The 27,446-nt window shown below is 48.3% G+C and overlaps 1 protein-coding gene across 1 annotated transcript in view; it reads left to right on the forward strand.

Annotated features, from left to right (window-relative positions):
- The window catches only part of LOC141082975 (SLAM family member 9-like), a 133,545-nt gene that overhangs the window by 94,593 nt on the left and 11,506 nt on the right, over positions 1-27,446 (forward strand). Inside the window, exons 3-4 of the mRNA XM_073567068.1 lie at positions 3,213-3,488; positions 6,368-6,487. Coding sequence (XP_073423169.1) covers positions 3,213-3,488; positions 6,368-6,487 — 396 coding nt within the window. The remainder of the gene's footprint in view (positions 1-3,212; positions 3,489-6,367; positions 6,488-27,446) is intronic.

Here is a 27,446-nt window from a genome sequence, read left to right on the forward strand (position 1 = left end):
GTTATCGCCTCCTGTATATAGTATATACCTGTATTTCATCTCCCTTGTATATAGTATATACCTGTATGTCATCTCATCCTATATATAGTATATACCTGTATGCCATCTCATCATATATAGTATATACCTGTATGTCATATCCTCTGTATATAGTATATACCTGTATGTCATCTCCCCTGTATATAGCATATACCTGTATGTCATCTCCCCTGCATATAGTATATACCTGTATGTCATCTCCCCTGTATATAATATATACCTGTATGTCATCTCCCCCTGTATATTATATTTACCTGTATGTTATCTCCAGGTTCCCTTCAGACTGTACACAGTGGAGGTGCAGTGTCCCCGCAGCACAAAGTATTTCAGTGTGGCATCTCCGCCCCCTGAGTGTAATACCATATAGCTAGAAATTGTAACGAAGGACTAATTTAGAGTGGAGTTAGTAGTACCTATGTAAATAAGTTTAAAGCGAACTAGGATTGTCAGGTTGGAGCTGTACACCTATTAAAATGATACCTGGGTTGGAAAAATCAGTCTTGTGTTTCTTTTTTTAATCTGTGTTTGAATTTTTAAGTTAATAAGATGCTTCATGCCAGACAAAGGGAAGTTCCTGATTCTGGGCTCCCCCTGCAGTCTGTGTCAGAGGGTGGTTTGTGTCGGCACAGTAATAAATTGAATAAATTGTGCTATTTCCAGCTTTACAGAAGGACGATAACATCATAGAAATGATAAGAATAATAGGCCTCAGTTACCACAACTGTCTACAAGGAAAACTGTTGCTCATAGCAACCAATCACAGTTCAGCTTTCATCTTTTAAACAGCTCTGGTGAAATGAAAGATGCTTAGTGATTGGTTGCTATGGGCAACAAAGGCAGTGTAACCTGTCGTGGACAAGAAGATGTGACTATGAAATATATAACGGATTCAACTGGATTGTAATGAATAAGAAAATGCTCACACAAGAATTGAATTTACTAAATTGATTTACTTAATAAATGATAAGATTAAATAATAAACAGTATAAACAACACATATACACTCTCTCTCTCATCTCCGTATCGTCTCTCGTCTGTCACATCTCCCCTCTGCTCTTTGTGTGTGTCCTCCTGCAAACTTTGAAATGCTTGAAGGCAAACCCATCCAATGGCTGCAGCTGCTGTCTGCTCTTTTGTCTCCTGGAGGATGAATGGTGGACTTCTATCTGAATAATGTAACGTATGAATAATGCTTGTTTCTGACTCGTGCATATGTATTTATAGTTTTATATTGTTTATTATTTAATCTTATCATTTAATAAGTAAATCAATTTAAATAAATTCAATTATTGTGTGAGCATTTTCTTATTCATTACAATCCATTGGAACCCTTACAAAATAATATGTATATTAGATTAGATATTTATTATACAGGGCTTTTCATGTGGAGTGAGTGTGGCTATGTGGAGTGGGTGGGGCTATGTGGAGTGGGGATGGCTTGATACACACACACATACATACACTCAGTTTTATATATATAGATAGACAACATCTACAGTATTTTGCAGCTGTATAAATTTGTTGTTCTATTTTCTATAGATTTTTAAAAGAAAATTTTAAATGACTAAAACATCTTTATCGCACAAAACGTAATACCACACCCACCCACCGGTGTCGGTCATACAGCTGCCAAAAACCATGTGTGGTCAAGTGTTCTACAGACGAGACCTCCACTGCTTTCCTTCCTCTGTAGTTGGATGTCAGATACATACATGTTATGTGAAAAAAGTTGAATTATTGTATAATGTGAAGTTCTGAAACTTTCTCATGTACTTGGATTTTTAATTCCTCAGCAGTTTCAAGAGTTATTCAGCTTGAAAGTTTTCACTTTGAGTCTCATATTGGCTCACACTTTCCGTTCTGCGGAGATCACTTCTCAGACGATATCAGAGATGAGCTGATCCTTTGAATCATTACATTTAGGTTATTAGTTCAGTCCCATTGCCAGAAGTTACAGAGGGGGTCAATGAGTGCTGAGGAGCAGTGGTCAGAAAAGTCACCAACGCTCTGCTGATGTCATAACTGCAGAGTCCAGAGCTCCTAACTCATCAGCATACACACTGAATCCCTACCAGGAGCTTCATGGCCGAGAAGCTACATGCAGCCTTACATCACCAAGCACAATTCTGAGCGTCGGATGGAGTGGAGTAAAGCCACTACTACTGGACTCTGAAGGAGACGTGTTCTGTGCAGTGACAGATCACACTATTCTATCTGTGTCTGGAGCACCCTCACTCGCCAGGGCCGTGGGGTACTCGGTACCAGGCCAGCTGATCTTCTCAACGGGAGTTGACACGGCAGCAGTGACCAGGTCCGTGGCCCTGGGGCTCCATTGCAAAAGGGGTTGTTTCAGTGTGCTTATGGTGGTGAAATTTTATAAGTGATTCGTGGCGCCACCTGTGGTGTTCGGCAAGGAAGATGTTAAGCCGACGTTGCAGACAGATCCTCTGGGACAGATGGTGTAGTGCAGCAATGATGTTATAGCCCTCCACAGGCAGGGCTGTAGTCCCAGTGTAGGTGAAGTGACACTTAGATGGTGTAGTGTCGGGCGTAGGAGGGATATAGTGGTGTCGGGCAGGCTGGCGCAGGAATAAGTGGAGGACACCAGGGCATGTAGTTCCAAAGCTTTACTCAGTCTGTTGTGGTACAGGTGCCCGCATCCGTGCCATGTCCTCCCGGACAGGAGCTCAGCCAAGTTCCAGGCAAGATGAAGTACTCCTTTCCAACACTCCGCCAACATATGTGCCTTTTCCTTCCAGCTTCGTGAGAACAATTTAGGGAAGACCCTTTTCTGTTTCACATGACTGTGCTTGATGCACAAGGTCCAAATAGACATGGTTGGGGGTGTTTGGTGGTAAGAGCATGAACTCAGAAGAACCTCATCCAATAATGGAAATTGTGAGCCTGTCCTTCTCCTCCAACAGTGTCTGACCGCATAAATGGGCAAAAATTCCCACTGATGCCACCAAAATTTTGTAGAAATCTTTCCCAGAAGAAAGGAGATTGTTGTATCTGCAAAGGGGCTGACTCCACAGTAATGTCTACGCTGTAGAATGGGAATTGAGGGGGATGTGGAGGGGGCATATACTTTTCTTCAAATAGTGTATATTATAAACACATTCCTTCACGATAGATTTGCATATTCTACTTACTTATTTTTCTTTATATTACAGAGCCCATGCTCCCACCAAATGTAATCATAGTGAAGGAAAATGCGTCAGATCGATGTAACGTCACCCTCCATTGTTCTATCCCATCACACACATCAGATCTCTCCTACACCTGGAAATACAGACACCAGGACTCGGAGTACAAGCTGTATAGTAATAGAAGCACCATCCAGATATCAGTACCTCCGGGCCACCAGGACATGGAGCTCCTGTGTATCATCCAGAATCCGGCCGACCAGAAGAACGTCTCTACCAGAGTAACATCCTGCAGTAATACAGGTGGGTAGTCACACAAGTGTCATGTCTGTACTTAGTTCTGTTATATGTAGCACTTGGTACTTTTCAGATTGGGGCCCGAATAGGATCCTGTCCCGTAAATAAATGAAAATAAATTTGTCACTCCAAAATAATACAAACTGTGAAATTTATTAGCAGTTGTCAATCCAGAGAGGTGAAACGTTTTGGACTAGTGTTCAGACCTTCATCAGTCAACACATTATCCAGAAGTATAACATCAGGAACCAGCACAAAAGTGTTAGAGCGGTATAAACCGCTATCAGGAAAGTGTGACTAATGACATACACACCACAGTCACAGTCAGGGTTTGACGAACACCAATAACATATTTTACATTATATTACATTATTTATGCTGTACTGATCCTGAGTTACATCCTGTATTATACTACAGAGCTGCACTCACTATTCTGCTGGTGCAGTCACTGTGTACATACATTACATTACTGATACTGTACTGATCCTGAGTTACATCTTGTATTATACTCCAGAGCTGCACTCACTATTCTGCTGGTGCAGTCACTGTGTACATACATTACATTACTGATCCTGAGATACATCCTGTATTATACCCTAGAGCTGCACTCACTATGTACATACATTACATTACTGATACTGTACTGATCCTGAGTTACATCCTATATTATACTCCAGAGCTGTACTCACTATTCTGCTGGTGCAGTCACTGTGTACATACATTACATTACTGATCCTGAGTTACATCCTGTATTATACTCCAGAGCTGCACTCACTATTCTGCTAGTGCAGTCACTGTGTACATACATTACATTACTGATCCTGTACTGATCCTGAGTTACATCCTGTATTATACCCCAGAGCTGCACTCACTATTCTGCTGGTGGAGTCACTGTATACATACATTACATTACTGATCCTGTACTGATCCTGAGTTACATCCTGTATTATACCCCAGAGCTGCACTCACTATTCTGCTGGTGCAGTCACTGTGTACATACATTACATTACTGATACTGTACTGATCCTGAGTTACATCTTGTATTATACTCCAGAGCTGCACTCACTATTCTGCTGGTGCAGTCACTGTGTACATACATTACTGATCCTGTAATGATCCTGAGTTACATCCTGTATTATACCCCAGAGCTGCACTCACTATTCCGCTGGTGCAGACACTGTGTACATACATTACATTACTGATCCTGAGTTACATCCTGTATTATACCCTAGAGCTGCACTCACTATGTACATACATTACATTACTGATACTGTACTGATCCTGAGTTACATCCTATATTATACTCCAGAGCTGTACTCACTATTCTGCTGGAGCAGTCACTGTGTACATACATTACATTACTGATCCTGAGTTACATCCTGTATTATACTCCAGAGCTGCACTCACTATTCTGCTAGTGCAGTCACTGTGTACATACATTACATTACTGATACTGTACTGATCCTGAGTTACATCCTGTATTATACTCCAGAGCTGCACTCACTATTCTGCTAGTGCAGTCACTGTGTACATACATTACATTACTGATCCTGTACTGATCCTGAGTTACATCCTGTATTATACCCCAGAGCTGCACTCACTATTCTGCTGGTGGAGTCACTGTGTACATACATTACATTACTGATCCTGTACTGATCCTGAGTTACATCCTGTATTATACCCCAGAGCTGCACTGACTATTCTGCTGGTGCAGTCACTGTGTACATACATTACATTACTGATCCTGTACTGATCCTGAGTTACATCCTGTATTATACCCCAGAGCTGCACTCACTATTCTGCTGGTGCAGTCACTGTGTACATACATTACATTACTGATCCTGTACTGATCCTGAGTTACATCCTGTATTATACTCCAGAGCTGCACTCACTATTCTGCTGGTGCAGTCACTGTGTGCATACATTACATTACTGATCCTGTGTTACATCCTGTATTATACTCCAGAGCTGCACTCACTATTCTGCAGGTGCAGTCACTGTGTACATACATTACATTACTCATCCTGTACTGATCCTGAGTTACATCCTGTATTATACCCCAGAGCTGCACTCACTATTCTGCTGGTGCAGTCACTGTGTACATACATTACTGATCCTGTACTGATCCTGTGTTACATCCTGTGTTATACCCCAGAACTCCACTTACTATTCTGCTGGTGCAATCACTGTGTACATACATTACTGATCCTGTACTGATCCTGAGTTGTATCCAGCATCATACTCCAGAGCTGCATTCATATTCTGCTGGTGTAGTCATATCCCTTACCAGTATTATAACCTTACAGTACACATATCTGCTTGGAGTTGGGTTTCTGTCATACAGTGTGAAATAAACTGTTTCAGTTTATGAGGGGTTGTGCAATTGTTGTGGATACATTGCAATTCTGTCACATAGGGAACTGTAAATGTTTTGTTGCCGCTGCTGTAAAAAATGGATGACAAGTGAGAATAAGGGTATGTGCACATGCTGCGGATTCTGCTGCGGATCCGCAGCAGTTCCTCAGACATTGTGCAGTATAATGTTAGGCAATGGGAATTCAAATCTGCAGTGCACATCCTGTGGATTTTTCCGCACGGATTTGCTGCAGTTTTAAATCCACAGCATGTCAATTCTTTCTGCGGATTCCGCAGCGATTCGCCACCTGTTCCATTGTCCAGGTGTCAATCCGCAGGGGAAAACCGCAGGAAAAACCGCAGATAAACTGCAGGTCACTTTACCTGCGGTTTTACCTACAAATCCGCAGGTGAATCCGCATGTGCACTCACCCTAAATGTGCCGCGTTTTCTGAATGAAACTGATGATGTTTTATATGTTCGTGTGAACCTGGCCTATGTATGACTTGATATTATGTCTTATGTCTCAGGTCGGCCTCGGCACCAGCGAATTTTAAATATCATCCCTGTAATCATTATCATGATGACTGTGACTATTCTGATAACATGGAAAATAAGAAGAAACCAAAAGAAGAAAATGAGAAGAAAAGGTGAGTAAATGTTCATGTATAACAGAGTTCTGTTTACAGATTACAGCACCTGCAGTAGGAGCCTCTCCCTCCAAGTATTTACATATCAAAAATTGACAAGCATCAACTGTATTTATGGTCTGAAATCTAACTGCGGCTCTGTAACTGTGTCACCATATCATACATGACAGGCTTAGATTTATTTATTAATTACTAAATAGCTTTGGCTCGATCTCGAGCCATGGCGTCTTGAAGGATGAATGATATGGAGGTATATGGATCTTCTGCAAGCCTAGATAGGTCCACCAGGGTCTTTTCCACCATAACCTTGATAAAGCCATCAGGTTGCTGGTCTTCCTCTTCGCCTAGTTGCTTCTATTCTTCCATGTTCTTCTTCGGCAATTGCTTTCTTCGTATGATGTGTCCAAGTAGGCAAGGGGTAGCTTGGTGATCCGTGCTTTCCAGGCTTAATTCCTAGGCTTAGATACAGTTGTCCATTTCACTGTCCCTGGAGACTATTCTAGTGTACTATGATGGGGCTCTGTAAATCACAGGCTATTTAGCCCTTAGAGAGGGTTCTCTCCATCTGGGCAGCCCATTCTTGCATGATCACTATGAATCCAAGTTCTCTAAACCCAGCTGTCATCTCCCTGTGACCACTCATTGCTTATGAATGAGCGACCTCAAAATACTTGGTCATATCAAGCCCACGAGAGTGGAAGTCTCTCATAGAGGGGGTAAACACACTATAGATTTCAGTATAATTATTTATTGTGGAGCATTTGATATTTTTATCAAAATGGCTGGTAAGAAAACAGCCAGATATGTCTAGTGACAAACGTCATGTGGCCAACTTAGTCACCAACAATTTGTGGAGTATTGATGATAATCCAAGAAGGCCTCTGCACCGAGGAGGATAACTGGGAGTGCTCATGAGCAGCTGACATGACAGCCTAAGGGTACCGTCACATTTAGCAATGCACCAGCGATCCCGACAACGATACGACCCGGTCAGGATCGCTGGTGCATCACTAAATGGTCGCTAGTGAGCTGCCAAACAAGCAGATCTCACCAGCGATGCAGCAGCGGTTGGCGGTCGTTACTTACCTGTCAGACGCGGCGATGAAGACATCCTCCCGACCGCATCCACGCGTCGCTCGTCGGCGCCAGCAGGAAGCCGCCGACGAGAAACGGCCCAGGACATTCTCGCGCGATCAGCGATAGCCAGCGGGCGAGCCGGTCAGAGGTGTCACATATAGCGATATCGCTAGCAATATCGCTGCTGCGTCACAAAATTGGTGACGCTTAAGCGATATCGCTAGCGATCTCGCTTAGTGTGATGGGGCCTTAAGTCAGAAACCTCCCCTTGGATTTCTTAGCAGGCAAACACACATAAACCTCTGGGTATTTCTGTGGACATCTACTTCTGCCATATCATATTTACTGTCAAGTAGATGGAGTAATGGGAGGAACGCGTCCAACAGCTTCTCCAAGAACGATCATGCAACATGACCTCCAGATAAGGAGAGATGTCTAGTGTGTGACTCTTCAAAACAGATAGAAATCATGAAGCTAGAGTGGACTAGTTCTCATGTGAGATTTCTTTCTTCTACAACACCTGCAGATTGTGATGTCATCATCCTCATTTACAACTCTTCCTTTATTCCAGGTAGTCTTGGAAGTCTCTTCCTGGGTGTCTAGCAGGTTTTTCCTTTTTCTATGAGTACAGGAGGTCTTCTGTATTCTGGGGAGACCATCAGGTCTCACTTTTATTCAGAAATTGCAGGAGGGCCCACCTTTTCTGAAAAGTCCTGAAGTTTTTTCTTTTTCCTGGAATTCAAGAGGTCTCTCCTTTTCCTGGAGACAATAAAGTCTTTCCTTTTGATGGGTGTCCAGGAGATCTTTTTGCTGAAGTTTCAGAAGTTATTTCCTTTCCTCGGAGTCCAGGACATCTTTCCTCTTCTAGTAGGTCTTTTTTTCCCCCAATTGTCAAGGAGATCTCCTCTTATTCCTGGAGGTCTTAGAGGCTTCACCTCATTGCCAGGAGTCCTTTTAGTGTGAGTCCTTTATGCCTCTGCCTTTTTTAGGAATCCTGGAGGTATTTCCATTTTCTTGGCATCCATTAGGCCTTCATTTATGCCCAGGGGCCTAGCAGGTCTTCCCCTTTACTCATGAGTTCTGGAGATTTCCTTGTTAACTGGAATTTCCCTTTTTTACCAGGAGCTTATCAGATATTCTGGGTGAGCTGGCTATTTATTCTTATGTGCTTTGCAACATTATGTAAATGGTCCTTAATTATTGTATAGTGAAAGTTCTTCTACAATGTCTTGAGTTTCTATTTATATATAACACCATTATTAAGATATGAGCATGTCTCCTTACACTGGAGAATCCAGGCGGAATCCTCTTTTCCTAAGAGTTCAGGAGAATTGCCTAATTTCTGAGGACTCTAGTAAGTCTTCCCTTTTCATGGAAGTCCAGAAGGTTTTGTCTTTTCGTGGGAGCCTGGAGGCCACCACTCACATGCCTTGCAGCAATAGTTCCCCACCTATTTCATTGTTTGCTTCAGATCGATCCACCCTTATTTTGTCTTCAAGCATTGACTAGCATTCTTGTAGGGTGCAAGGAATTTCTTGGCATGTGCCATGTACAAGGTGAAGGTGTGAGGCTTAGCCAGTGTGAAACACTGAAGGGTAGTATGATTTGAAACTATATGTAACCCCTCACTAGCCCTATAATGAATCTATGATTTCAGAGTCCTGATCTGTGCAAATCGAATCTCAAAACATTTTTGCAAAATCAAATATTTGTGCAAATCCGCAACGCATGTTATCAATTTACCAATTGATTCACTCATCTCTAATTGCACCATTAGTTTTGGTGGAGCATGCAATGTTGACTTGCAGATGTGTCTATGCTTAACTTTCTCCAAATTATTGTAAGAAGCTAGGAAAAGTCTTCAATTGCCGCAATTCACATTACAACCACAGGTTGCCTGGACATATGCAGACACTTATAGGATAAGTATCTCAAAATATATATATTTTTTTCGTTTCATAGCTGTTCATCTAGTGATATATTGAACTAAGGGCAAAGATGAGGAAGGAAACATCTGTAGCTCTGACATGAGAGCTTAATGTGTGCATCATAGCAGGTCATGACGTACATAGCGCGGCTAATGGTTAAAATCCAACCGAATGAGCCATAAAGACATAATAAGCATTGAGGGCTATATAAACATGGCGGCGTCGGATGACTTGGAGGTTTTACAACATACTCATTGACTGACTCCTAATTAAGGGACAGGACAAGTTGAATTTTTAGCTAATCCTCTGTATAATTTGAGATAAAAAAGGCGCTAGTTTGTTTCAACACCCCCTCCCTCCTCTACATCTAACATGACTATTGTTCTCCAGTAATAGAGGAAGTAACTAGAGAATAGCGTCCACTGAAACAGCAATGTCACCACCGCCACACTTGAATAATATAAAACATAAAAACTGAAATATGAGGTCCATACACGTCAAATCGGTCATGTGAACAAGGGTCCTGAGGAGTCTACACTTCTACATTTGATGTCAAGTCTATAGCGATGGTTGACCAACAGTGGTTCTGTGCCATCAATGTGGGCTCGGGATTTCAGGTTATCTCGGTTAAGTCTGTCGATTATGATCTTTCGAGGATTACTGTACTATATTAAGGCCCAACAGCATTTGTCAGCAGAAAGAGAAACATCATAAACTGCATCAGCCGAGTAAGATTTTTTCGGCTCTTGACATAAACAGTCTTTATGATCAGCAGGAAAAATCCAACATGACCAATCAGACTTTTGAAGAATAAAGAACACTCAACAGCTAGTCGGAACTAACAATTTCTCATTTCTCCAATCCATCCAACAGTCATTCATTCATTACCGTCAAAATTGTCCATTTCGCTTTGCTGACGTGACAGGCTGTTCCATCAAAGTAGCATTTGGCACATCTTTATGTTTTTTTCAGCACCTGCAATTTTTATGCCTCTCTTATAGGAGCAGGTGAACATATATTTTACAACCCCTTTACAGCCTGTTATTACACATCATATCCTAATTACAAGCAAACAGTTCACAGGTGAGGATGTTACCTTTTGTAGCCATTCAAGCCCATTTATGACAGACAACTTCTGTGCATGTTATCAGGCTAAAATCACCAGGGTATGTGAACTTTTGATCAGGGTCATTTGGATGTTTTGGGTTGTCATTGATTTAAAAACAGAAAACACAGTAGTTTGACAATAAATGGCTTCAGCCAACCACTAATCATGAATGGAGTAAAAGTTTTGGTGTTATCATTAGTGATGGATGAGCCCTAAAATGCTCAGGTCGAGCAAATTGGAATGCTGTGGTCCTCAACGCGAGCAGCGAGCCCAATGTAAGTTTATGGGAAACTCTAGCATTTTTCTGGCGCCCACGCTTCCCCCGATGGTCTGCAGAGGAACTATAAATTGCAGAAATTGATGGAAACAGTGCTCAAACGACATGGATACAGCATGAGGAAGACCCCTGGAAGCATTTCTGATTCCCAGGTCACTGCTATGAACAATGTTATCAGAGTGTTACTCCACTTTTACAGACTCATAATAAAATTTACAAACAGGGCTGCCACTAGGGATTTCGGGGCCCCAGACTGCCAAAATTTTCAGGGCCCTTTTGAGACTCCACCCAGGCTCCACCCCAGCCCCACCTCCACCCCTCGATCTGTCCACAGTCAAAAGATTTTTTAAGCCGCCACCACAAAAAGGTAGACTCTTTTGGCTGGGCCCTACTCTACTCTAATCTATTGTTAAAATATTTGAAAAATAAATAAAAATTTACCTAAATTGTATTGGATATTTTAACAAATGATAACAAATATTAACAATTTTTAAAATGAACAATAATGTCACATACAGGGGACAAATACCACCGTACCATGACCAGACACCTTATTACCACCACATAGTGACCACATACAAGGAACAGATACCGCCACTCTATGCCCAGACCACATATTACCACCACAGTGACCAAATAATACCACATAAAAGGAACAAATACCATCACACCATGGCCGGACAACATATTACCACCACATAGTGACTGAAAACTACGATATTGATTAATAATAATGAAACACAATACTAATATCACCATAAGTGCCACTATACACAGGACATCTGTACTTAGTATGCAGTGTCTGTGTACAGATAATGCAGTGATCACCGGTGACATTGTACACAGGAGCTCTGTATATAGTGTATAGTGTAAAGGTAATACAGTGATCACTGGTGACATTGTACACATGACCGCTGTATATAGTATACAGTGTATAGTGTCAGTTTACAGGTTACACATTGACTTACCAGTGTCTCTAGGTGAAGTCCTTCATCTTTGCTTTTCATCTTCGTCCAGCACAGACAGCCATCACTTCTTCCAGCTAGGGCTCGTGTCTGCAGGAAATAACAAAGTTATCTAGAGCACCGCTTGCAAAACACATTACTTATTTTTTTCCCCAAATTCTAAACTACACCAGATGAAGAAAAAAAGGTGACAGTGATGCAATGCACAATAAGAGGACTGCCTCCCCCATTTAAAACAGTATCCTCAAAAAATAAAATAAATACACAACTGCATTAATAATATCCCTTATTTAGCCCCTATGGTAATAATATCCCCCATCCTGGCTCCCGTGAGTCTTATTCCTAGCTCCAGCCATATGTTCTCCCATCCTGCCGCTATACGATCTCCCATCCTGCCCCATCTGTCCCATGATCCTGCCTCATCTGTCCCATGATCCTGCCTCATCTGTCCCATGATTGTTCCCCAACTGTCTCCGTCGTATCCATCTTGCCCCATGATCCTGCACGATCTGTCTCCATTCCGTCCCATGATCCTGCCTCATCTGTCTCCATCCTGCCCCATCTGTCTCCATGCTGCCCCATTATCCTGCCCCATCTGTCTCCATCCTGCCCCATCTGTCTCCATCCTGCCCCATGATCCTGTTACATCTGGCTATCCTTCCCCATATTCCTGCCCCATCTGTCTCCATCCTGCCCCCTGTGTCTCCAATCCTGCCCCGTGTCTCCATTCTGCCCTGTGTCTCCATTCTGCCCCGTGTCTCCATTCTGCCCCATGTCTCCATTCTGCCCCATGTCTCCTATCCTACCCCGGTGTCTCCCATACTTTCCCTGTGTTTCCAATCCTTCCCCGCTGTCTCCAATACTGTCCCAGTGTCTCCAATCCTGCGCCCGTGTCTTCAGTCCTGCCCCGTGTCTCCAATCCTGACCCTGTGTCTCCCATCCTGCCCCCGTGTCTCCCATCCTGCACCAGTGTCTCCATTCTGCCCTGGGCAGGATGGAGACACATGCTCTATGTGTGTCCATCCTCCCGGTGAAATATATTGTGGCTTGCTACTTTCAATAAAAATTAAAAAAAAAAACCTCTCTCCTTACCTGGACACTCTACTGTGGCAATGATCTCTCCAGGCGTTTCAGGCACGCATTTGCTGGCAAATGACAATGATGTCATACGCCAGCGATGTGTGTGCTGAGGTCAGCTGCCAGCATCCGCTTGGATGGCATCTTTAACTATTGCCGTATGGGCCGGCAAGGCAATACAGTAACTGAACCTGCATCTCGGACGCAGGTTCAGATACTGCGCCAGCAGAATCCTGCCACTGTAGCCTGATCAACAGAAGAGACGTGGTCCGATGCAGGCCCCCTCTGCTGATCGGGCCCCAAATGCCTGTCAGAGCAGTAATGCCCTGATGGCGGCTCTGCATACAAAAACTAAACCAAAATGGATTTTCCTGAGAAATATGTTAAGGAACATCCATTCCGGGGTAATAACTTGTATATAAGGCAAAATAACTTACCAAAACAAAAATGCTCCTCCTTACCTTGGGCTATGTTCACACATAGCGTTTTTGATGCGTTTTTGAACTTTAGCATTGTTTTCAACGAAGTCAAATGCATTCACTGGGAAATGTCATTTCAATATTTTACAACCTTATCTGGCCATGTGGTGTGTGACACATCATCAGACACATCCTGTTTCATTTACGAAGGAGGGACTCTGAAAGTCACAAAGCCTATTTTTATAAGGGGCAATAAGGTGGCCTTTACTATTCTTAAAGGGCCAGCAGTCAGCCCCCACTATTCTTAGAGATCCATCGGCCAGCTTTGCTTTGTTGTTCCCATTATTAAACAGTGGGTCCTCTATACTGTTATAGCATATTCAGTGAGTGGCAAGGCTGGCCAAAATTTGGCACACCCCAATACCCCTTTAAAGAGACGTATAGAGAGGCCTCCTGAAAGCAATATTCCCATTAGAAAGGAACGGGTCTCCCATAGTGTTTGCCTATGCAGTGAATGCAAGGGCTGCCAAGAATTTGGAGGCACTACAATGCTCCTTGGAAGAGACATGGAGGAGGGCCTCACAGAATGTTCCCATTAGGAAGGAGCTGGTCTCCCATAGTGTTTGCATATACAGTGAATGCAAGGGCTGCCAAAAATTTGGAGGCAATACAATGCCCCTTGGAAGAGACATGGAGGAGTGCCTCATAAAAAAAGATCCCCATTAGAAAGTAGCGGGTCTCCTATACTTGTAATGTCCATGCATTAAGTGTTTGGGCTGACAAACATTTACCCCTGGGGGGTATACATGAACATACTGTATACCAATTTTTTTTACGGGCATCATAAACACCCTTTAAAAACATTATGTGGGTGTTGCATCATGGACCACAGTCACCCTGGTGATATGGTGGTGGAGAATGAGGATGAGGAGAAGGAAGAGGACATCAGCAAATAGCCAAAATCAGGAGGTGTATACCCATGTGTGGGTGTGAAGAGGTGCATGGGAATTGACCCCCCCAAAAAAGACACTGGATTTGAATTTGTTACACTGCTATCTTTCGGTGGTGTTGAGAAGTCTGGCCCAATCTAACCGTTGTTCATTTTTGTAAGAGTCAGGTGTCAGCATTTTCAGTTGACAGGCATATGCGCTTATCAGTTATAATTCCACCAGTGGCACTAAAAACCCGCTCTCTAACAAAACGCTAGCAGCAGGGCAGGCCAGGAGCTCCAAGGCATAGAGAGACAAATCATGACACGTATCCAGCTTGGATACCAAATAATTATGAGGCACAGAGGAATCAAGGAGGACGGTGGTGCGGTCAGCAAGGTACTCTCTCAGCATCTTCCTAAACGTTGCACTCCTTCTGAGAGTACCCCGCGCCTCAGGGCCTGTGCGATGGGAGGGTCTGAGAAAACGCTCGCAGATCTTTTCCAGTGTTCCCCTGCCTCTGTTGGATTGGAGTTGTCTCTCCCGCCTGTACTCCTTGGTTGTCCAACGAACTGTATTCTCTGCCACCAGCGTTTTCAGATGGGAATTTTTTTAATAAGACTGACCATGCTCTCCTCCTCACAGTCCTCAGGCCATCCACGCTGAACAGACGGTATGACAGTTTTGAAGGTAGTACTGTCTATAGCACGTGAAACTAGCTCTTGTTCTTCCTCCTTCTCCTCTTCCTCATTGTCACCTAATCCTCATTGTCACCTAATCACAGATCTGCCTGCTCTTTCAGAGCTATCCACAACTTTTCAGCATTGTGTGGTTTGTCACCTAAGCATATTAGCTTTAGCACAGCCTGTTGCTGCTTGGCTGAGGCAGTGCTGTAGTGCTTCCAGCTTGTGACTGATGTCATTTCGGAGATGGAGGCTGAAGAGGAGGAGGTGCAGGAGCTGTAGACTGTGGGAGAAACCCTGATTGACCTAGGGCCTGCAATCCTCGGTTTCGGGAGGACATGTTTCATTCCAAGGTCTGACTGGTTCCCGACTTCCACTATGTTAACCCAGTGTGCCACCAGCGAGATGTACCATCCCTGCCCACAAGCACTTGTCCACGTGTCTGTGGTTAGGTGGACTTTCCCAGTAACTGCATTGTTGAGGGCATGGCTAATGTGGGACACGTGCTGGTGTAATGCGGGGACGGCACACTAGGAGAAATAGTGGAGGCTGGAGACGGAATACTGAGGGACAGCCGCCGCAATCAGGATGCAGAAAGCTTCCATCTCCACGAGCCTAAAAGGCAACATTTCGAGCACAAGCAGTCAAGAAATGTGGGAATTTAGTAGTGTGGCCTGTGGGTAGTTGGCTGCGTATTTGCGCTTGTGTTCCACATCTGGTGTATGGACAACTGAACGCTGCGCTGGGACAAGAATGTGAGCGTGCTTGATTATGGTGCTAGTTGAGTGTGTGCAACGACAGGTGCAGGGCAGGAGGCATCTTTGCATGCACCATGGACAGGGGATTGGCTTGCACGCACAACAGCAGAAGACGCAGTTGTGTCTCCCACAGACACTGTTCCTGGACCCTGGGGTTCAGCTCACAAAGTCGGGTGCTTGGCTGCCATGTGACTGATCATGCTGGTGGTAGTCAGGCTGGTAGTTTTGCTACCCCTGCTGATGCTGGCCTCGCAGGTGTTGCCAATGGCCTCTTTGGGTTTTTCGGCAGTCTTTTAAAAATAACCAGACTCGGGAAAACCTAACACTTGTACTGGCAACTTATGTCATGTTGGTGTTGTAGTACGTGTGCCGACTGGGGGGTGGTCCCTTTCGGCTGCGAGACGGACTGACGACAGATGCAGAAACTTGTTTCAACCACGTTCAACTTTATTGGGTGTCTCCTTGACATCCACAGCAAACACGACACCTTCTGCTCCCAGGACCGGGTACCTGTTACCTCCTCCTACTCCTGTTGGCGATAACCTTCCGGGTTCTTTCACCGTGGCTGCCGTTAGGCCCACGGCCACAGCGCTTCCCCCTGGCTGAGTCTGCCCGCTGCAACACTTACTGCTACTTCAGTGTCCAGCCTTCCGGTACTCCAGGCCTCCTTTAGTCAGCGTCCTTCTGACCTGCAGCTGTTCTCTCAGGGCTACCCCCTCTCCAAGTATCCATCTCTCTCCTCTGTCTCTCCTGAACTCTTCCTTCCTCCGTCCTCTCCTGAGCTCTTCTCTTTTCTATCTCCTACTGGGTGTCTGCCCTGCCCCTGGGACTCTCCTGGAAATCCACTTCTTAGTCCCGTAACTCCACCCACCATGACTCTGCAGTTTTTCCTAGCCTAAAGCTGCTGTTGAGTCCTTTTCTCACTACTCTATGTCTCCATCTTGTGGCCAAAACCCGATACTACACCGTCTTTTCCTAATTCTAGCTGTTGTCCCATTTAGTTCCAAGAATAAAGCATTGTACACACCACCTTTTACATTTTCCTTCTGCATCAGACAGGTCCATAGGTCAGTCCACCCTCTTACACACTCCCTTCCTTTGAACATTGTCGTCCCCGTCAATCCCGTATCCTTCATTTTTTTCTTCCCCACTTTCTTTTGCCTGTGTGGCTGGTTGCCGAGCAGAGCCCGGAGCCCTCTTGCTCTACACGGGGTGCTGGGCAGAGTCGGGAGTAATTAAACTCCGAGTAGCTGACGGCTACTCGCAGGCATGTACGCCTCTATGGCAATCTTCATTCATTGGGGTAGGACCATTCTTTGGGGTACACAATCACAGCTACCGCATAGTAGCCGTGGGGACAGTACTCCTTATAGAAGGACACCCAGTCCCCCATCTGCAGAGCCTGTGGTACTAGCAGATACGCAGGACGCAGTGACGAGGCGCGAGACGGTTCAGTGCTTTTAGTAATAACGTTTATAGGCCTAGAGGTAACTGTCCTCAGTCGTAGCCTGACCAACCAAAGGGGTAACAAGAATTACCCTCGCAGGGGCTCAATACAGCAAGCACGAACAGATTAGAACATAACTACGCCCGGCGAAAGCCGGTCACTATAGGGCCGCGGTATGGCCGACTACGGGTCCTTAACTATATAATCAACTTAGCCGTCCTGACATCCCTCGGCGTTCTGGCTGGTGGTTCTTCGTCCCGACGCTCCGGTGACACCGGGGCACCACAGACCCCAGAGGAGTCCTTGGACGGGTGGGCCGCAGCCCCCGGACTGGGGCAAGCAGCAGCGATGCAGGGTGGCGATTAGCAGGCCACTTGTGCCGCGGGTTGAAGCGTGGCAGCGGCTCTCGGACGGTCGTATGGGCGCCGTCCCTCTGATGTCCTATCCTAGGTGAACGTCTCTCCTGGCTCTGGTAAGTCACTCCTGGCTCTCAGTCGCTCCCACGGACTCCTGTTGCTTCTGTCCCAGTCTGCTGACTCACCGTGACTAGTGTTCCCCACCCCTTTTATACTGGTTCCTCCCCCAGACCATCTGTCCATCTCAACGGTCCGTCCCTGAACTCTGTCCCCCCGGGAACAGTCTCTCCCGGAACCTAGGTGACGGTCCCTTTGGTTCCAGCCCGGACACTCGGCGGGGGCCCTTCTTCCCACTAGCCCTCCATTGCTTAATGGAGGCTGCATTAAGGTAGACTTTGTGGCCAGTCTCTGTCTCCTTAATAAACCCGTAGCCCCGCTCGATGTTGGTATATATGTACCGCACATGGCTCCGAGGGGCAGACATGGCGGTTTCCCCCTTCTCATGAAGGACTGCCCAGATCTCCCGCTCCTTGCTCTTTTTCTGGGCGATGATGTCAGCAATCCAGACGGACAGCCCAGTGTAGGCCGCAGACCCGCTCCATGCTGGTGACGCGGGACGGGGAGGGAGAAGCCGGGCGAGGGGGCCAGGGGTCGATGGCGCGGGCGTCAGCCGGCCCAGCATAGGCCACGGATTCATCGGATGCTGATAACGGTGAGTGAGGGGAGGCCGGGCAAGGAGGCTGAGACTCAGGAGCACAGGCGTTAGGCCTTGCACTCCTTTGGGCCGGTGGCAGATGAAAAGGCGGAGCTGGGCAGGGAGCCTGGGGATCACTAATGGAAATTTTGGGCCTAGTGTCGTGCGGGGAAGAGGGAGCTGCCTGCGGTGTCGTCGGCCAGGGCAGGGGGTCGCTCATCTTCCTCGACGCCGCGGCCTCCTTCCGGCTGCTCTGCAGCTCCTCTGGGGACTCGGGCACCAGAGAGACTGGAGTTTCCACGATGCAGCCGGCCTCCTCCCGCTGGACGGGCTCGATGTCGTCAGCCGTCACCCGCGGGAAGGGCCCCTGTTGTGAGTTAATTTTCCCCTTCACCATTGAGGTCTGATGAACTCCCTCTTCTGGTGAAGGAAGGTAGTGAGGCTGATTACCAAGCACCTGGGCAGGATGATGATGACTGGGTGACTGGAATTGCTGATTGGATATAAGGCAGCCAACGCCCTTCTGCCTTGCTGGTGATTTCTCAGAGGGATTCTAGGAGACCAGTCTGATTCCTGCTCCTCAAAAGCTAAGTTTTCTGCTCTGCTTTTTGCATTTGTGTTTTGGTTTTGTTTTGCCTTGTTTTTCTGGATTTCTGCCATCCCCTGCTGGGGTGAGCTGAATTCCTTTTTGCTCTGTCTTCAGAAAATACCTGAGTACTGATATAGTCTTTTTGAAGCCTAGCATCTTCAGGGCTTTTTTCCCTATCAGTCTGTTGGCTCTTGTTTTGGTGGATTGCAGACAGCAGCTTTTCTATCCTGTCCTATTTAGTTAGCTTGGGCCCCATCATTTGCTCAGCCTATCTTTCTATCTGTGTGAGTGTTTTTTCATCTTGCTTCACCGTCATTATATGTTGGGGGCTGCCTATTGCTTTGGGGTCTGCTCTGGGGCAGTTTATATTTCCCTTTCTGTCTTTAGGCTATTTAGTTCTCCGGCTGTGATTGAGGGGTCTAGGACACCGTAGGAACCCCCCACGGCTACTGCTAGTTGTTGTTGATAGGTTCAGGGGTGTGCAATCTGATAGCTGCCAATTTCTCTGGTTTTCTGGACTTAGCTAGTATTTCTGTTTTTGCCTCCTACGGTGACTCATTCATAAAAGGCCCCGCCAGTCCTCTGCTGCTTCTGGCCCCGTCGCCTGGTGCCCGCTGCTGTTCTTCATCCCATCATCCGGCAGCACTGGCCTCCAGGTCCGATGGTTTCACCGGACACATCAGCGACGGCTTCTCCAATGGCAGCTTCGGTACGGCCGGTGCTGCGGGTGGGCACGCCTCCTCCCTCCGCTCCGCAGGTCCAGGTGTCTGCAGCTCCAGCTCAGTCCGGGGATCTTCTTTCTGGGTAAGTGTCCGGTACACCGGCTGTGACTCCCACACGCAGGTGATGCGGCAGGCCTCGACCTCCCGCCGCCATTGCCACTCCACCCATCCAAGGCCACTGCAGCTTCAGCATCTCATCGTGTCCATTCTTCTGGCGCTCAATGGAGCCAAGCAGCAGCACCCAGCCTGATAAGTGGTGCCACTCCCGTTCCAGGGTGGTGCTTTGGCCAGCCCCTTCACCCATTTTCCAGCATTCAGTGGGAAGGGGCAGCAGTCAATTGATGTACACCACTCCCCCCAGGGGCGAGCTCGGCATAGCTGCCCCTGGTAGTCCAATGTGGCACCGAACTCATCCAGTTCTTTCGGACGTTACAGTGCCACAGCCTTTTCTGCAAGTGCGCAAAGTCTCTTTCAACAAGGTCAATAACAAAATTGTAATCCACTCCAGGCACAATCTTCAACCTGTTCAACTTAGGTCCTTTAAATTTTTGGCGCGGTCTCACCACCAGTGTTGGTGTATTGGGCGGTGATGATCCTGCCGACTACGCCACTAGTAGTACATGTGCCGACTGGGGGGTGGTCCCTTTCGGCTGTGAGACGGACTGACGACAAATGCAGAAACTCGTTATTTGGGTTGCGGATCGTACTAAATATAAACTATAAAGAAGTGGCTCGCAACCCAGGGTCCACTGTGCAGAGATGTAAACTGCTGCTCGGTAATGGCGGAGTGCAAACTAAACAACAGCGGGTAACAACTAACCCGGTGTATACAGGAGTGAACTCTGTTACTTCACAGAGTTTACTGGCGGTAATGCTGGAGCCTGCTAATTCCACAGGACTTGGCAAATGGAGCACTAGTGTAGAGTCTCAGGACTCTGCCCTTAGGACACCGGACAGGAGTCCCTCTAGACCTCTAGCATTACACGCCACAAACTGCAGAGTCAGTAGAAAATACTATTGCAAATATAGCGCCCAAGTGTGCACAGTGCCGCTCTGGCAGGCACCAGTAATTGCCCAGGGTTGGGCTAAGAAAGCGCACAACTTGCGCACAGCGCTGCACTGGCAGTTGCTAACACTCGATGCGGTACGATAGTGCCCTGGACAGATTGGCACCATCGAACACTAGCATGTACTGATGAGTAGGAGCATGGTGGTGAATGCAATGTCACTGGTGGGTGCTGACTCTAACTCTAAACCCTAGTGACATGCGTATCAAAGGGATGGGGTTTCATAATGAGTCAGTCACAAAATGAAGCATCCGTCATCACACACACCATAAGCCACAAGAGTCTATACTAGTGCATGACTATGCGGCCATGCGACTCTTTTAAAGCAGCGTTCTTCCGGGACCTTCCTAGTGGTCCAATGGGAGCAGCAATAGGACCTGAGCATGTGACCTCAGACCTCCAATGAGAGGACTTCCAACGGACATGCTCAATGGGCCAAAAGAAGGACTTCGTCCCAAGAGCTGCTCGTTGCTGGCTATTGCAGGTTACTATAGCTGAACCCCGATTGGCAGCAGTAACCAAGCTAACAGTAGTAGACTGAGCAAGACGCCGAGAATGAATTCTTTGCTGAGCAGGCTCCTCTGCGGCTGGAGAGGAATGGGAGACCACAGAAAGCAAGGCTCAGGATTCCTCCTGTGCAGAGGGAGGAACCTGACGCCTAACACTCGTTCAACCAGGTCCAACTTTATTGGGTGTCTCCTTGACATCCACAGCAAACATGACACCTTCTGCTCCCAGGACCAGGTACCTGTCTCCTACTCCTGTTGACGGTAACCCTCCGGGTTCTTTCACCGTGGCTGCCGTTAGGCCCATGGCTACAGCGCTTCCCCCTGGTTGAGTCTGCCCACTGCGACACTTACTGCTCCTTCAGTGTCCGGTACACCAGGCCTCCTTGACGTTGGTAGTGTCGAGTTGCCACCAGAGAGGGGTGGGAACAAATCTCAACCCATCAACAAACCTCCCGCCGCATCTCCCTAGACACTGAGTCTCCAAACCGAATTTTTACCGACTTCATGGACTCCCCCCCCTCTCGAAACCGCCATGACACAAAATAAAATAACCAACAACACACCAAGAACACAAAGGGAGGGAGGGTGGGACTTCTTCCTGGGGACCGGATCCAAAGAGGAAGGGGACACCCACACCCCTCCTCTATATACTCCCCCAACTCCAGGATACTCCCCCTGATAGCCGACCACCCCCCCGTCATGCTGGCCTCTGCCTATGCCTCCTTGAGGGGGGTAGGGGAGGCCCAGCTCCGGCCAATTCTTGACGGTAGTGTCGAGTTGCCACCAGAGAGGGGTGGGAACAAATCTCAACCCATCACCATACCTCCCGCCGCATCACCTCCAATAATCCCCACCACAGAACACGGAGACTCGGAATTTCTTTGGAATGTTATGGCCACAGCAGCCTTTATTATAAATACCAAAACAACAAACAGTGAATCATAAATCACATTTACAATAACATGAACCAGAGGAGGAGTCCTTGAAGCCCCCAAGATCTTGGTGAATAGCCCCAAAAATTCCTGTGGACAAAACCCATCATGATTGCTCCCAGCTGATACCCCACTGGCTCGGGAGCACCAACACCGATATATCTTGTCCACTAAGCTACTCGGGGATCCGCCACTTCGGCCGGAAACTCCCCCACCACCTTTCACCAGATCACCTCCAAGATACCTGTTTAACGAAGGAGACCCTAGACACTGAGTCTCCAAACCCAATTTTTACCGACTTCAAGGACTTCCCCCTCTCGAAACCGCCACAACGAGGGCCCTTGAACACCTCAATGGCCCGAGACCCCCCGAACATGCCATGCCATGGCCCGCTCAATACCCTCCTGGAGGCCGAGAGCCCAAATGTCAGAACCAACTGAATTCAAATGAACCCCATCGGCCAGCCAGAAATCACCCTCGCCTTTTTCCAAATCAAAGTGTCGAACCGCCACCCCCCCATTCCTGATAACAAAAGAATACACAGCCCTGTTCACTTTTATCCTGGCCTTGTTAACCTTAGTGAGAGACCTCATGGAACGCCATCACCTCCAAGGAATAATGTCGGACCAAACGATAGTGACCCCTCGGTACAATAACCACAAGCGCAGACAGTCCTGCTTGATGTCCCTTATCAACTCCCGAAAAGGTCGAACTACCAAGTCGTTACCCCCAACATGTAACATCAGGATGTCCGGAGCGCGGTCCAACTGAACGAACTCGTGTATTTCCAGCAAGACACGTCTCCACTCCATCCCCCTAAAACCACACCTACGCAACAAGGCCGTGTTCCTGGAAAAACCGAGCTGTCTGCCTTCGTTCCGGACATCCGCCCGCAACGCTCCCCAGTAGACGAAGGAATGACCAAAAATCCACACCAGCAACGGCTCCACACCTAAAATAAAAATGGCGATGCCAACATCAAAACCAAACTCAATTAGCGGGAATGCCACCCACTGCCTCACCAGTCACCACCCACCGACCTAACATAACTTCGGTAACGATTGGACGCCTATCCACCAATGCGCCGAATCGAAGCTGCATCCAAACCCCGAACTTCAGCTTCTGATGCCGCCCCTATCCTGAACGAATGAGAAGCGAAACGGGATTCATCCAAACCCAACAATCGGATGGCCCTCTTAAAAACAGCGCCAAATTGGTATCTCGACAAACTAGAGCCATCCACGTGACACAAAAGGGGACCGTTCAAACTAGGACCCAGCTCCCAAAACCCCAGCAAACACTGAACGGGACACATCAAAGACGTGGGCACACGGCCCAACACCACTCGGCGACCTTTTCCCGCCTGATCAGTCTTAGACCGTCGCAACCAAAACTCAATGCCCCGCACAGCAAACACAACGTCCCTGGCCAATATACCCCCTGCTGACTGCTTGTTCCCCGACACTAGTTCCCCTACCCTTAATGCGCCAAAAAATGCCAACGAAAAGGCTAGGCGAAATAACAAATCCTCATAGCGTGAAGAACACACCGTCTCCAAAACGCCTCCCAACCGTTCAAGCACCTCAAAAGATATTGGACGCCTCAAATCACCCCCCGCTTTTCAACCGGCGAAACCCTTTTGCCGCTTGTTTCACCAAAAATGTTTTCGTCCAATCGCGGCAACCGCGCAAGCGAAAACCAAAGGACAACCCCGCCAAAACACGCATGGCTTTTGCACCCGACCAACCCTCAGAGGCCCCCCGCCCCAACCAAGACAACAAAACTCCCTCCTGATCCAAGCCGGGCCCAACTGCTACGCCGGCAGCTAACTGTTCCTCCCACTTGCACCATACAGCCTGGTAAGCCTCCCAGGTTTTTGGAGCCAAAGACGACTCGATCAGCGATTCCGAGGCCCGTAGGCCACTATCCACAGCTCCCCCGAACAAGCTAAACCCATGACCTCTGCCTCTGGCACCAAAGAGCGAAACCGATCCCACTGTAAACGAGAGAGTCAGCGATATCGTTCTTAACACCTGGAACATGTGTCGTGGTCATATTTGCATTCAAGTCCAAACAAAGGAGAACCAACCGCTGCAACACCCGAACGACAGGGGGAGACGATGCAGTAAGGCCATTGATCGTGCACACAACGCCCATGTTATCGCTGATGCCGAAACTCCCGTCCCCACAAATGGACGGCTACGAGAATCGGAAAGATCTCCAGCAAAGTGATATTGCGCACCAAGCCGTCCGCAATCCATTCCTTGGGCCACCGAGATGCGCACCACTGCCCCCGAAAGTAAGCCCCAAAACCAACACCGCCAGCCGCATCCGAGAACAACTCCAACGCGTCACTGCTGACGACCTCTTCCATCACCAACGAACGACCGTTGTACCTCTCCAAAAAAGACTCCCAAATCGCCAAATCGGCCCTGAGTTCTGCTGACAACCTGATGAAATGATGAGGGGCTCGAACACCCGCGGTCGCACTGGCCAGACAACGTGAAAAAACACGCCCCATTGGCATGACTCGACATGCAAAATTGAGCTTTCCCAGCAACGACTGGAGATCACACAGCGACAACTTCTTGACCCTGCGCGCTCGGACCACCTCCGCCCGCAACTCCGCCAACTTATCCTCTCGCAGCCGCAACTCCCAATTCACCGTATCAATGACAATTCCCCAAAAAAGCAAACACGTACAGGGGCCTTCGGTTTTCCCAGGCGCGAGTGGAACTCCAAAACGCTCCGCCACCCACTCAATGGCCTGTAACATTCTCTCACAACGTGCGGAATCCCCCGGGCCCACACACAGAAAATCATCCAAGTAATGAATGACCGAATCAAAACCGGAAACATCGCACACGACCCACTCCAAAAAGGAACTGAAGGCTTCAAAACACGCACAAGACAGCGAGCATCCCATGGGTAGACACCTGTCCACAAAAAACATGCCCTCCCAATAGCAACCTAGCAACTTCATGCTATCCGGGTGAACCGGGAGCAAACGAAAAGCGGATTCCACGTCTGTTTTAGCCATTCGGGCACCCCGACCACAATTTCGCACCCACCGCGCTGCTTCATCAAAGGAGGAATAAACCACCGAATAGATTTCCGGATCAATACCGTCGTTAACAGAACCCCCGCGAGGGTACAACAAATGTTGAATAAGCCGAAACTTATTCGGCTCTTTCTTCGGAACCACTCCCAGAGGAGAAACAACCAAATCCGCAAAAGGGGGAGAAACAAAGGGGCCAGCCATACGGCCCAACGAAACCTCCTTTTCCAGCTTTTCTGAAACCACTGAACCATGTAACAAGGCTGAACGCAAATTTTTTAAAACCCGCAGAATAGCAAAAGGGGGGTGAGGGATAACAAAACCGTCCTTGAAACCCGCATACAGCAAAGCCGACTTCTCCCTGTCCCCATGTCTATTTAGATAAGGGACCATCCTTTCCAGCTTCACTGGAATCTCCCCCTTGAAAATTACCACCGCCGGTTCGGGGCTTCCCTTTCTTAAAACACTTGGCGGCTCCATGGGACGTGCTATTGCAGTTGGAGCAAAGATGTTTAAATTTGCAGTTCGCCCCGAACTTACACTGGCCGTCGTTGAACTGCCAGCACAACCCCAACTTATGATTCCCCGTTTGAACTTGCCCGCCCCCGCCCGAGACGCCGGAACTGCTGCTACTCTGGCTGGTACTCCCAGCCCCCCCATGAAAGGAGCTCCCAAATTTAGTTTGAGCTATGATCCGCATCCACAGCCCAATGTCCTTCTGGTCCCAACGGATAGCCGGACGGACGGCCTTCCTCTGCCGAAATTGTTCATCATAACGCAACCAAGCCTGCCCCCCATACACCCTATAGGCCTCCCCGATGGCATCAAAATAACAAAATAACGCCCAGCAATTATCGGGGGACTTTTCTCCAATGACGCTCGCCAAAATAGCGAACGCCTGTTGCCAATTAACGAACGTTTGCGGGATCAGACGCCATCTACGCTTCTCTTCATCCTCCTTTTTGCTATCCTCCTTCTTACCCTTATCCAAATTAAATTTCTCTAATGGCAATAGGGAAAATATTTCCACATACTCGTCCTTCCAAACGTGCTCCTTTACTTCCTTCTTTAAATGAGCCCCCAACTGGCCCCCAAAACAAACATACACCTCCCCATGCGCTCTGTCATCCAAGTGTACGCGACATTCTTTTTCTTTCTCAGTCTGCACCGACACCGGTTCACTTGCGCGCCCGGCCAAATCCGACCCACTCCGCCCCGCAGGACTCCCCGCTTGTGCCCAAGCTGCTAGCGGTGACGGTGAAGCGAGACCCCGATCCAGACGTGCCACCAAATTCTGCATATCTGCAAGCACGTCGCTAACAACACTGGCCGTGGCTACGCCACCAAACCCCAACCCCCCGCTGACTCCGAGGGATTCTGCCAACGGCCCCCCACCCAACCAGGATGATGTTGCAACTGGATGACAAACAGGGGACACAGAGCCATACTCACCGGGCTGCGAGAGGGCTGTGTGCCCTCCAGCCGGAAAACCTGGGTCCTCGGATGTACCTTCGCCAGCTTGCTGTCGACCTCTGGGACTCCCCGCAGGAGGAGCCAAATGATGGTGACTGGGCCCCCCGAGGGACCCCGATGACGGGACCCCGGCTATGGATGCTGATCGGAACACCGTGAGATCTGCTCCCACTGCCACAGCTGACTCCTGCAGTGAAGCACTAAGGACCCCCGCTGCGCCTCCAGGCCCCCAGATAAGAGCCCATCGCCACCGTACATGGGCATCGCTGATAGCGGCCCCGCAGGGGAGCAGGCCGCGGTCCTGGTGCTGAAACGTCCCCCTCCTCTTGCAGCGGCCCCCGAAGCGGACCGCCGATGCAGGGCCCCTTCGCCGCGGCCCCCTGCCGCGCTTGATGTTCCCCCACTGCCTGGGGAAGGTGATGGCAGCCCTGCCAGGCTGCAGGCCGAAAGTCCCCCGACGTCCGTCCCCCTGCTGGAGGGAGATTCAGGCCGCGCGGTGTGGAGGTTACCGTCACGGCCCCCCGCTGGTACTAGAGCTTGCCGCCGCCCGGCGCCTGACAGGCCCGCCCCCTGCCTGGAAGTAGGCCACGGTCTAGCCATCGCCGCGGGCCCTCGCCTAGCCTGCGGATTCCTCCCAGGCCGGGTAGCGACGACAGGCACAGAATGCTGCACCTGGCCTGGAGGGTCCCCGGAGGGGCTCTGGCGGCGCCGCGAGGCCCTGGGGGATGAATCAGGTGAGAGCCACTCGGGAGGCCTCACCCGTCTGTAGCGCCGCTCCCTCCCCGCTGCTGCAGGCTCGCCGGAGGTCCCTGGAACAATGCCGGCCACCTGCGACGCCAGCCAGCCTGGGGGCAGCGACCGCGCCGCCGCCCACAGCTGCTCCAACAACCG

The sequence above is a fragment of the Dendrobates tinctorius genome, unplaced genomic scaffold, assembly GCF_039654945.1.
Source record: "Dendrobates tinctorius isolate UK_male_01 unplaced genomic scaffold, ASM3965494v1 ptg000019l, whole genome shotgun sequence".
NCBI lineage: Eukaryota > Metazoa > Chordata > Amphibia > Anura > Dendrobatidae > Dendrobates > Dendrobates tinctorius.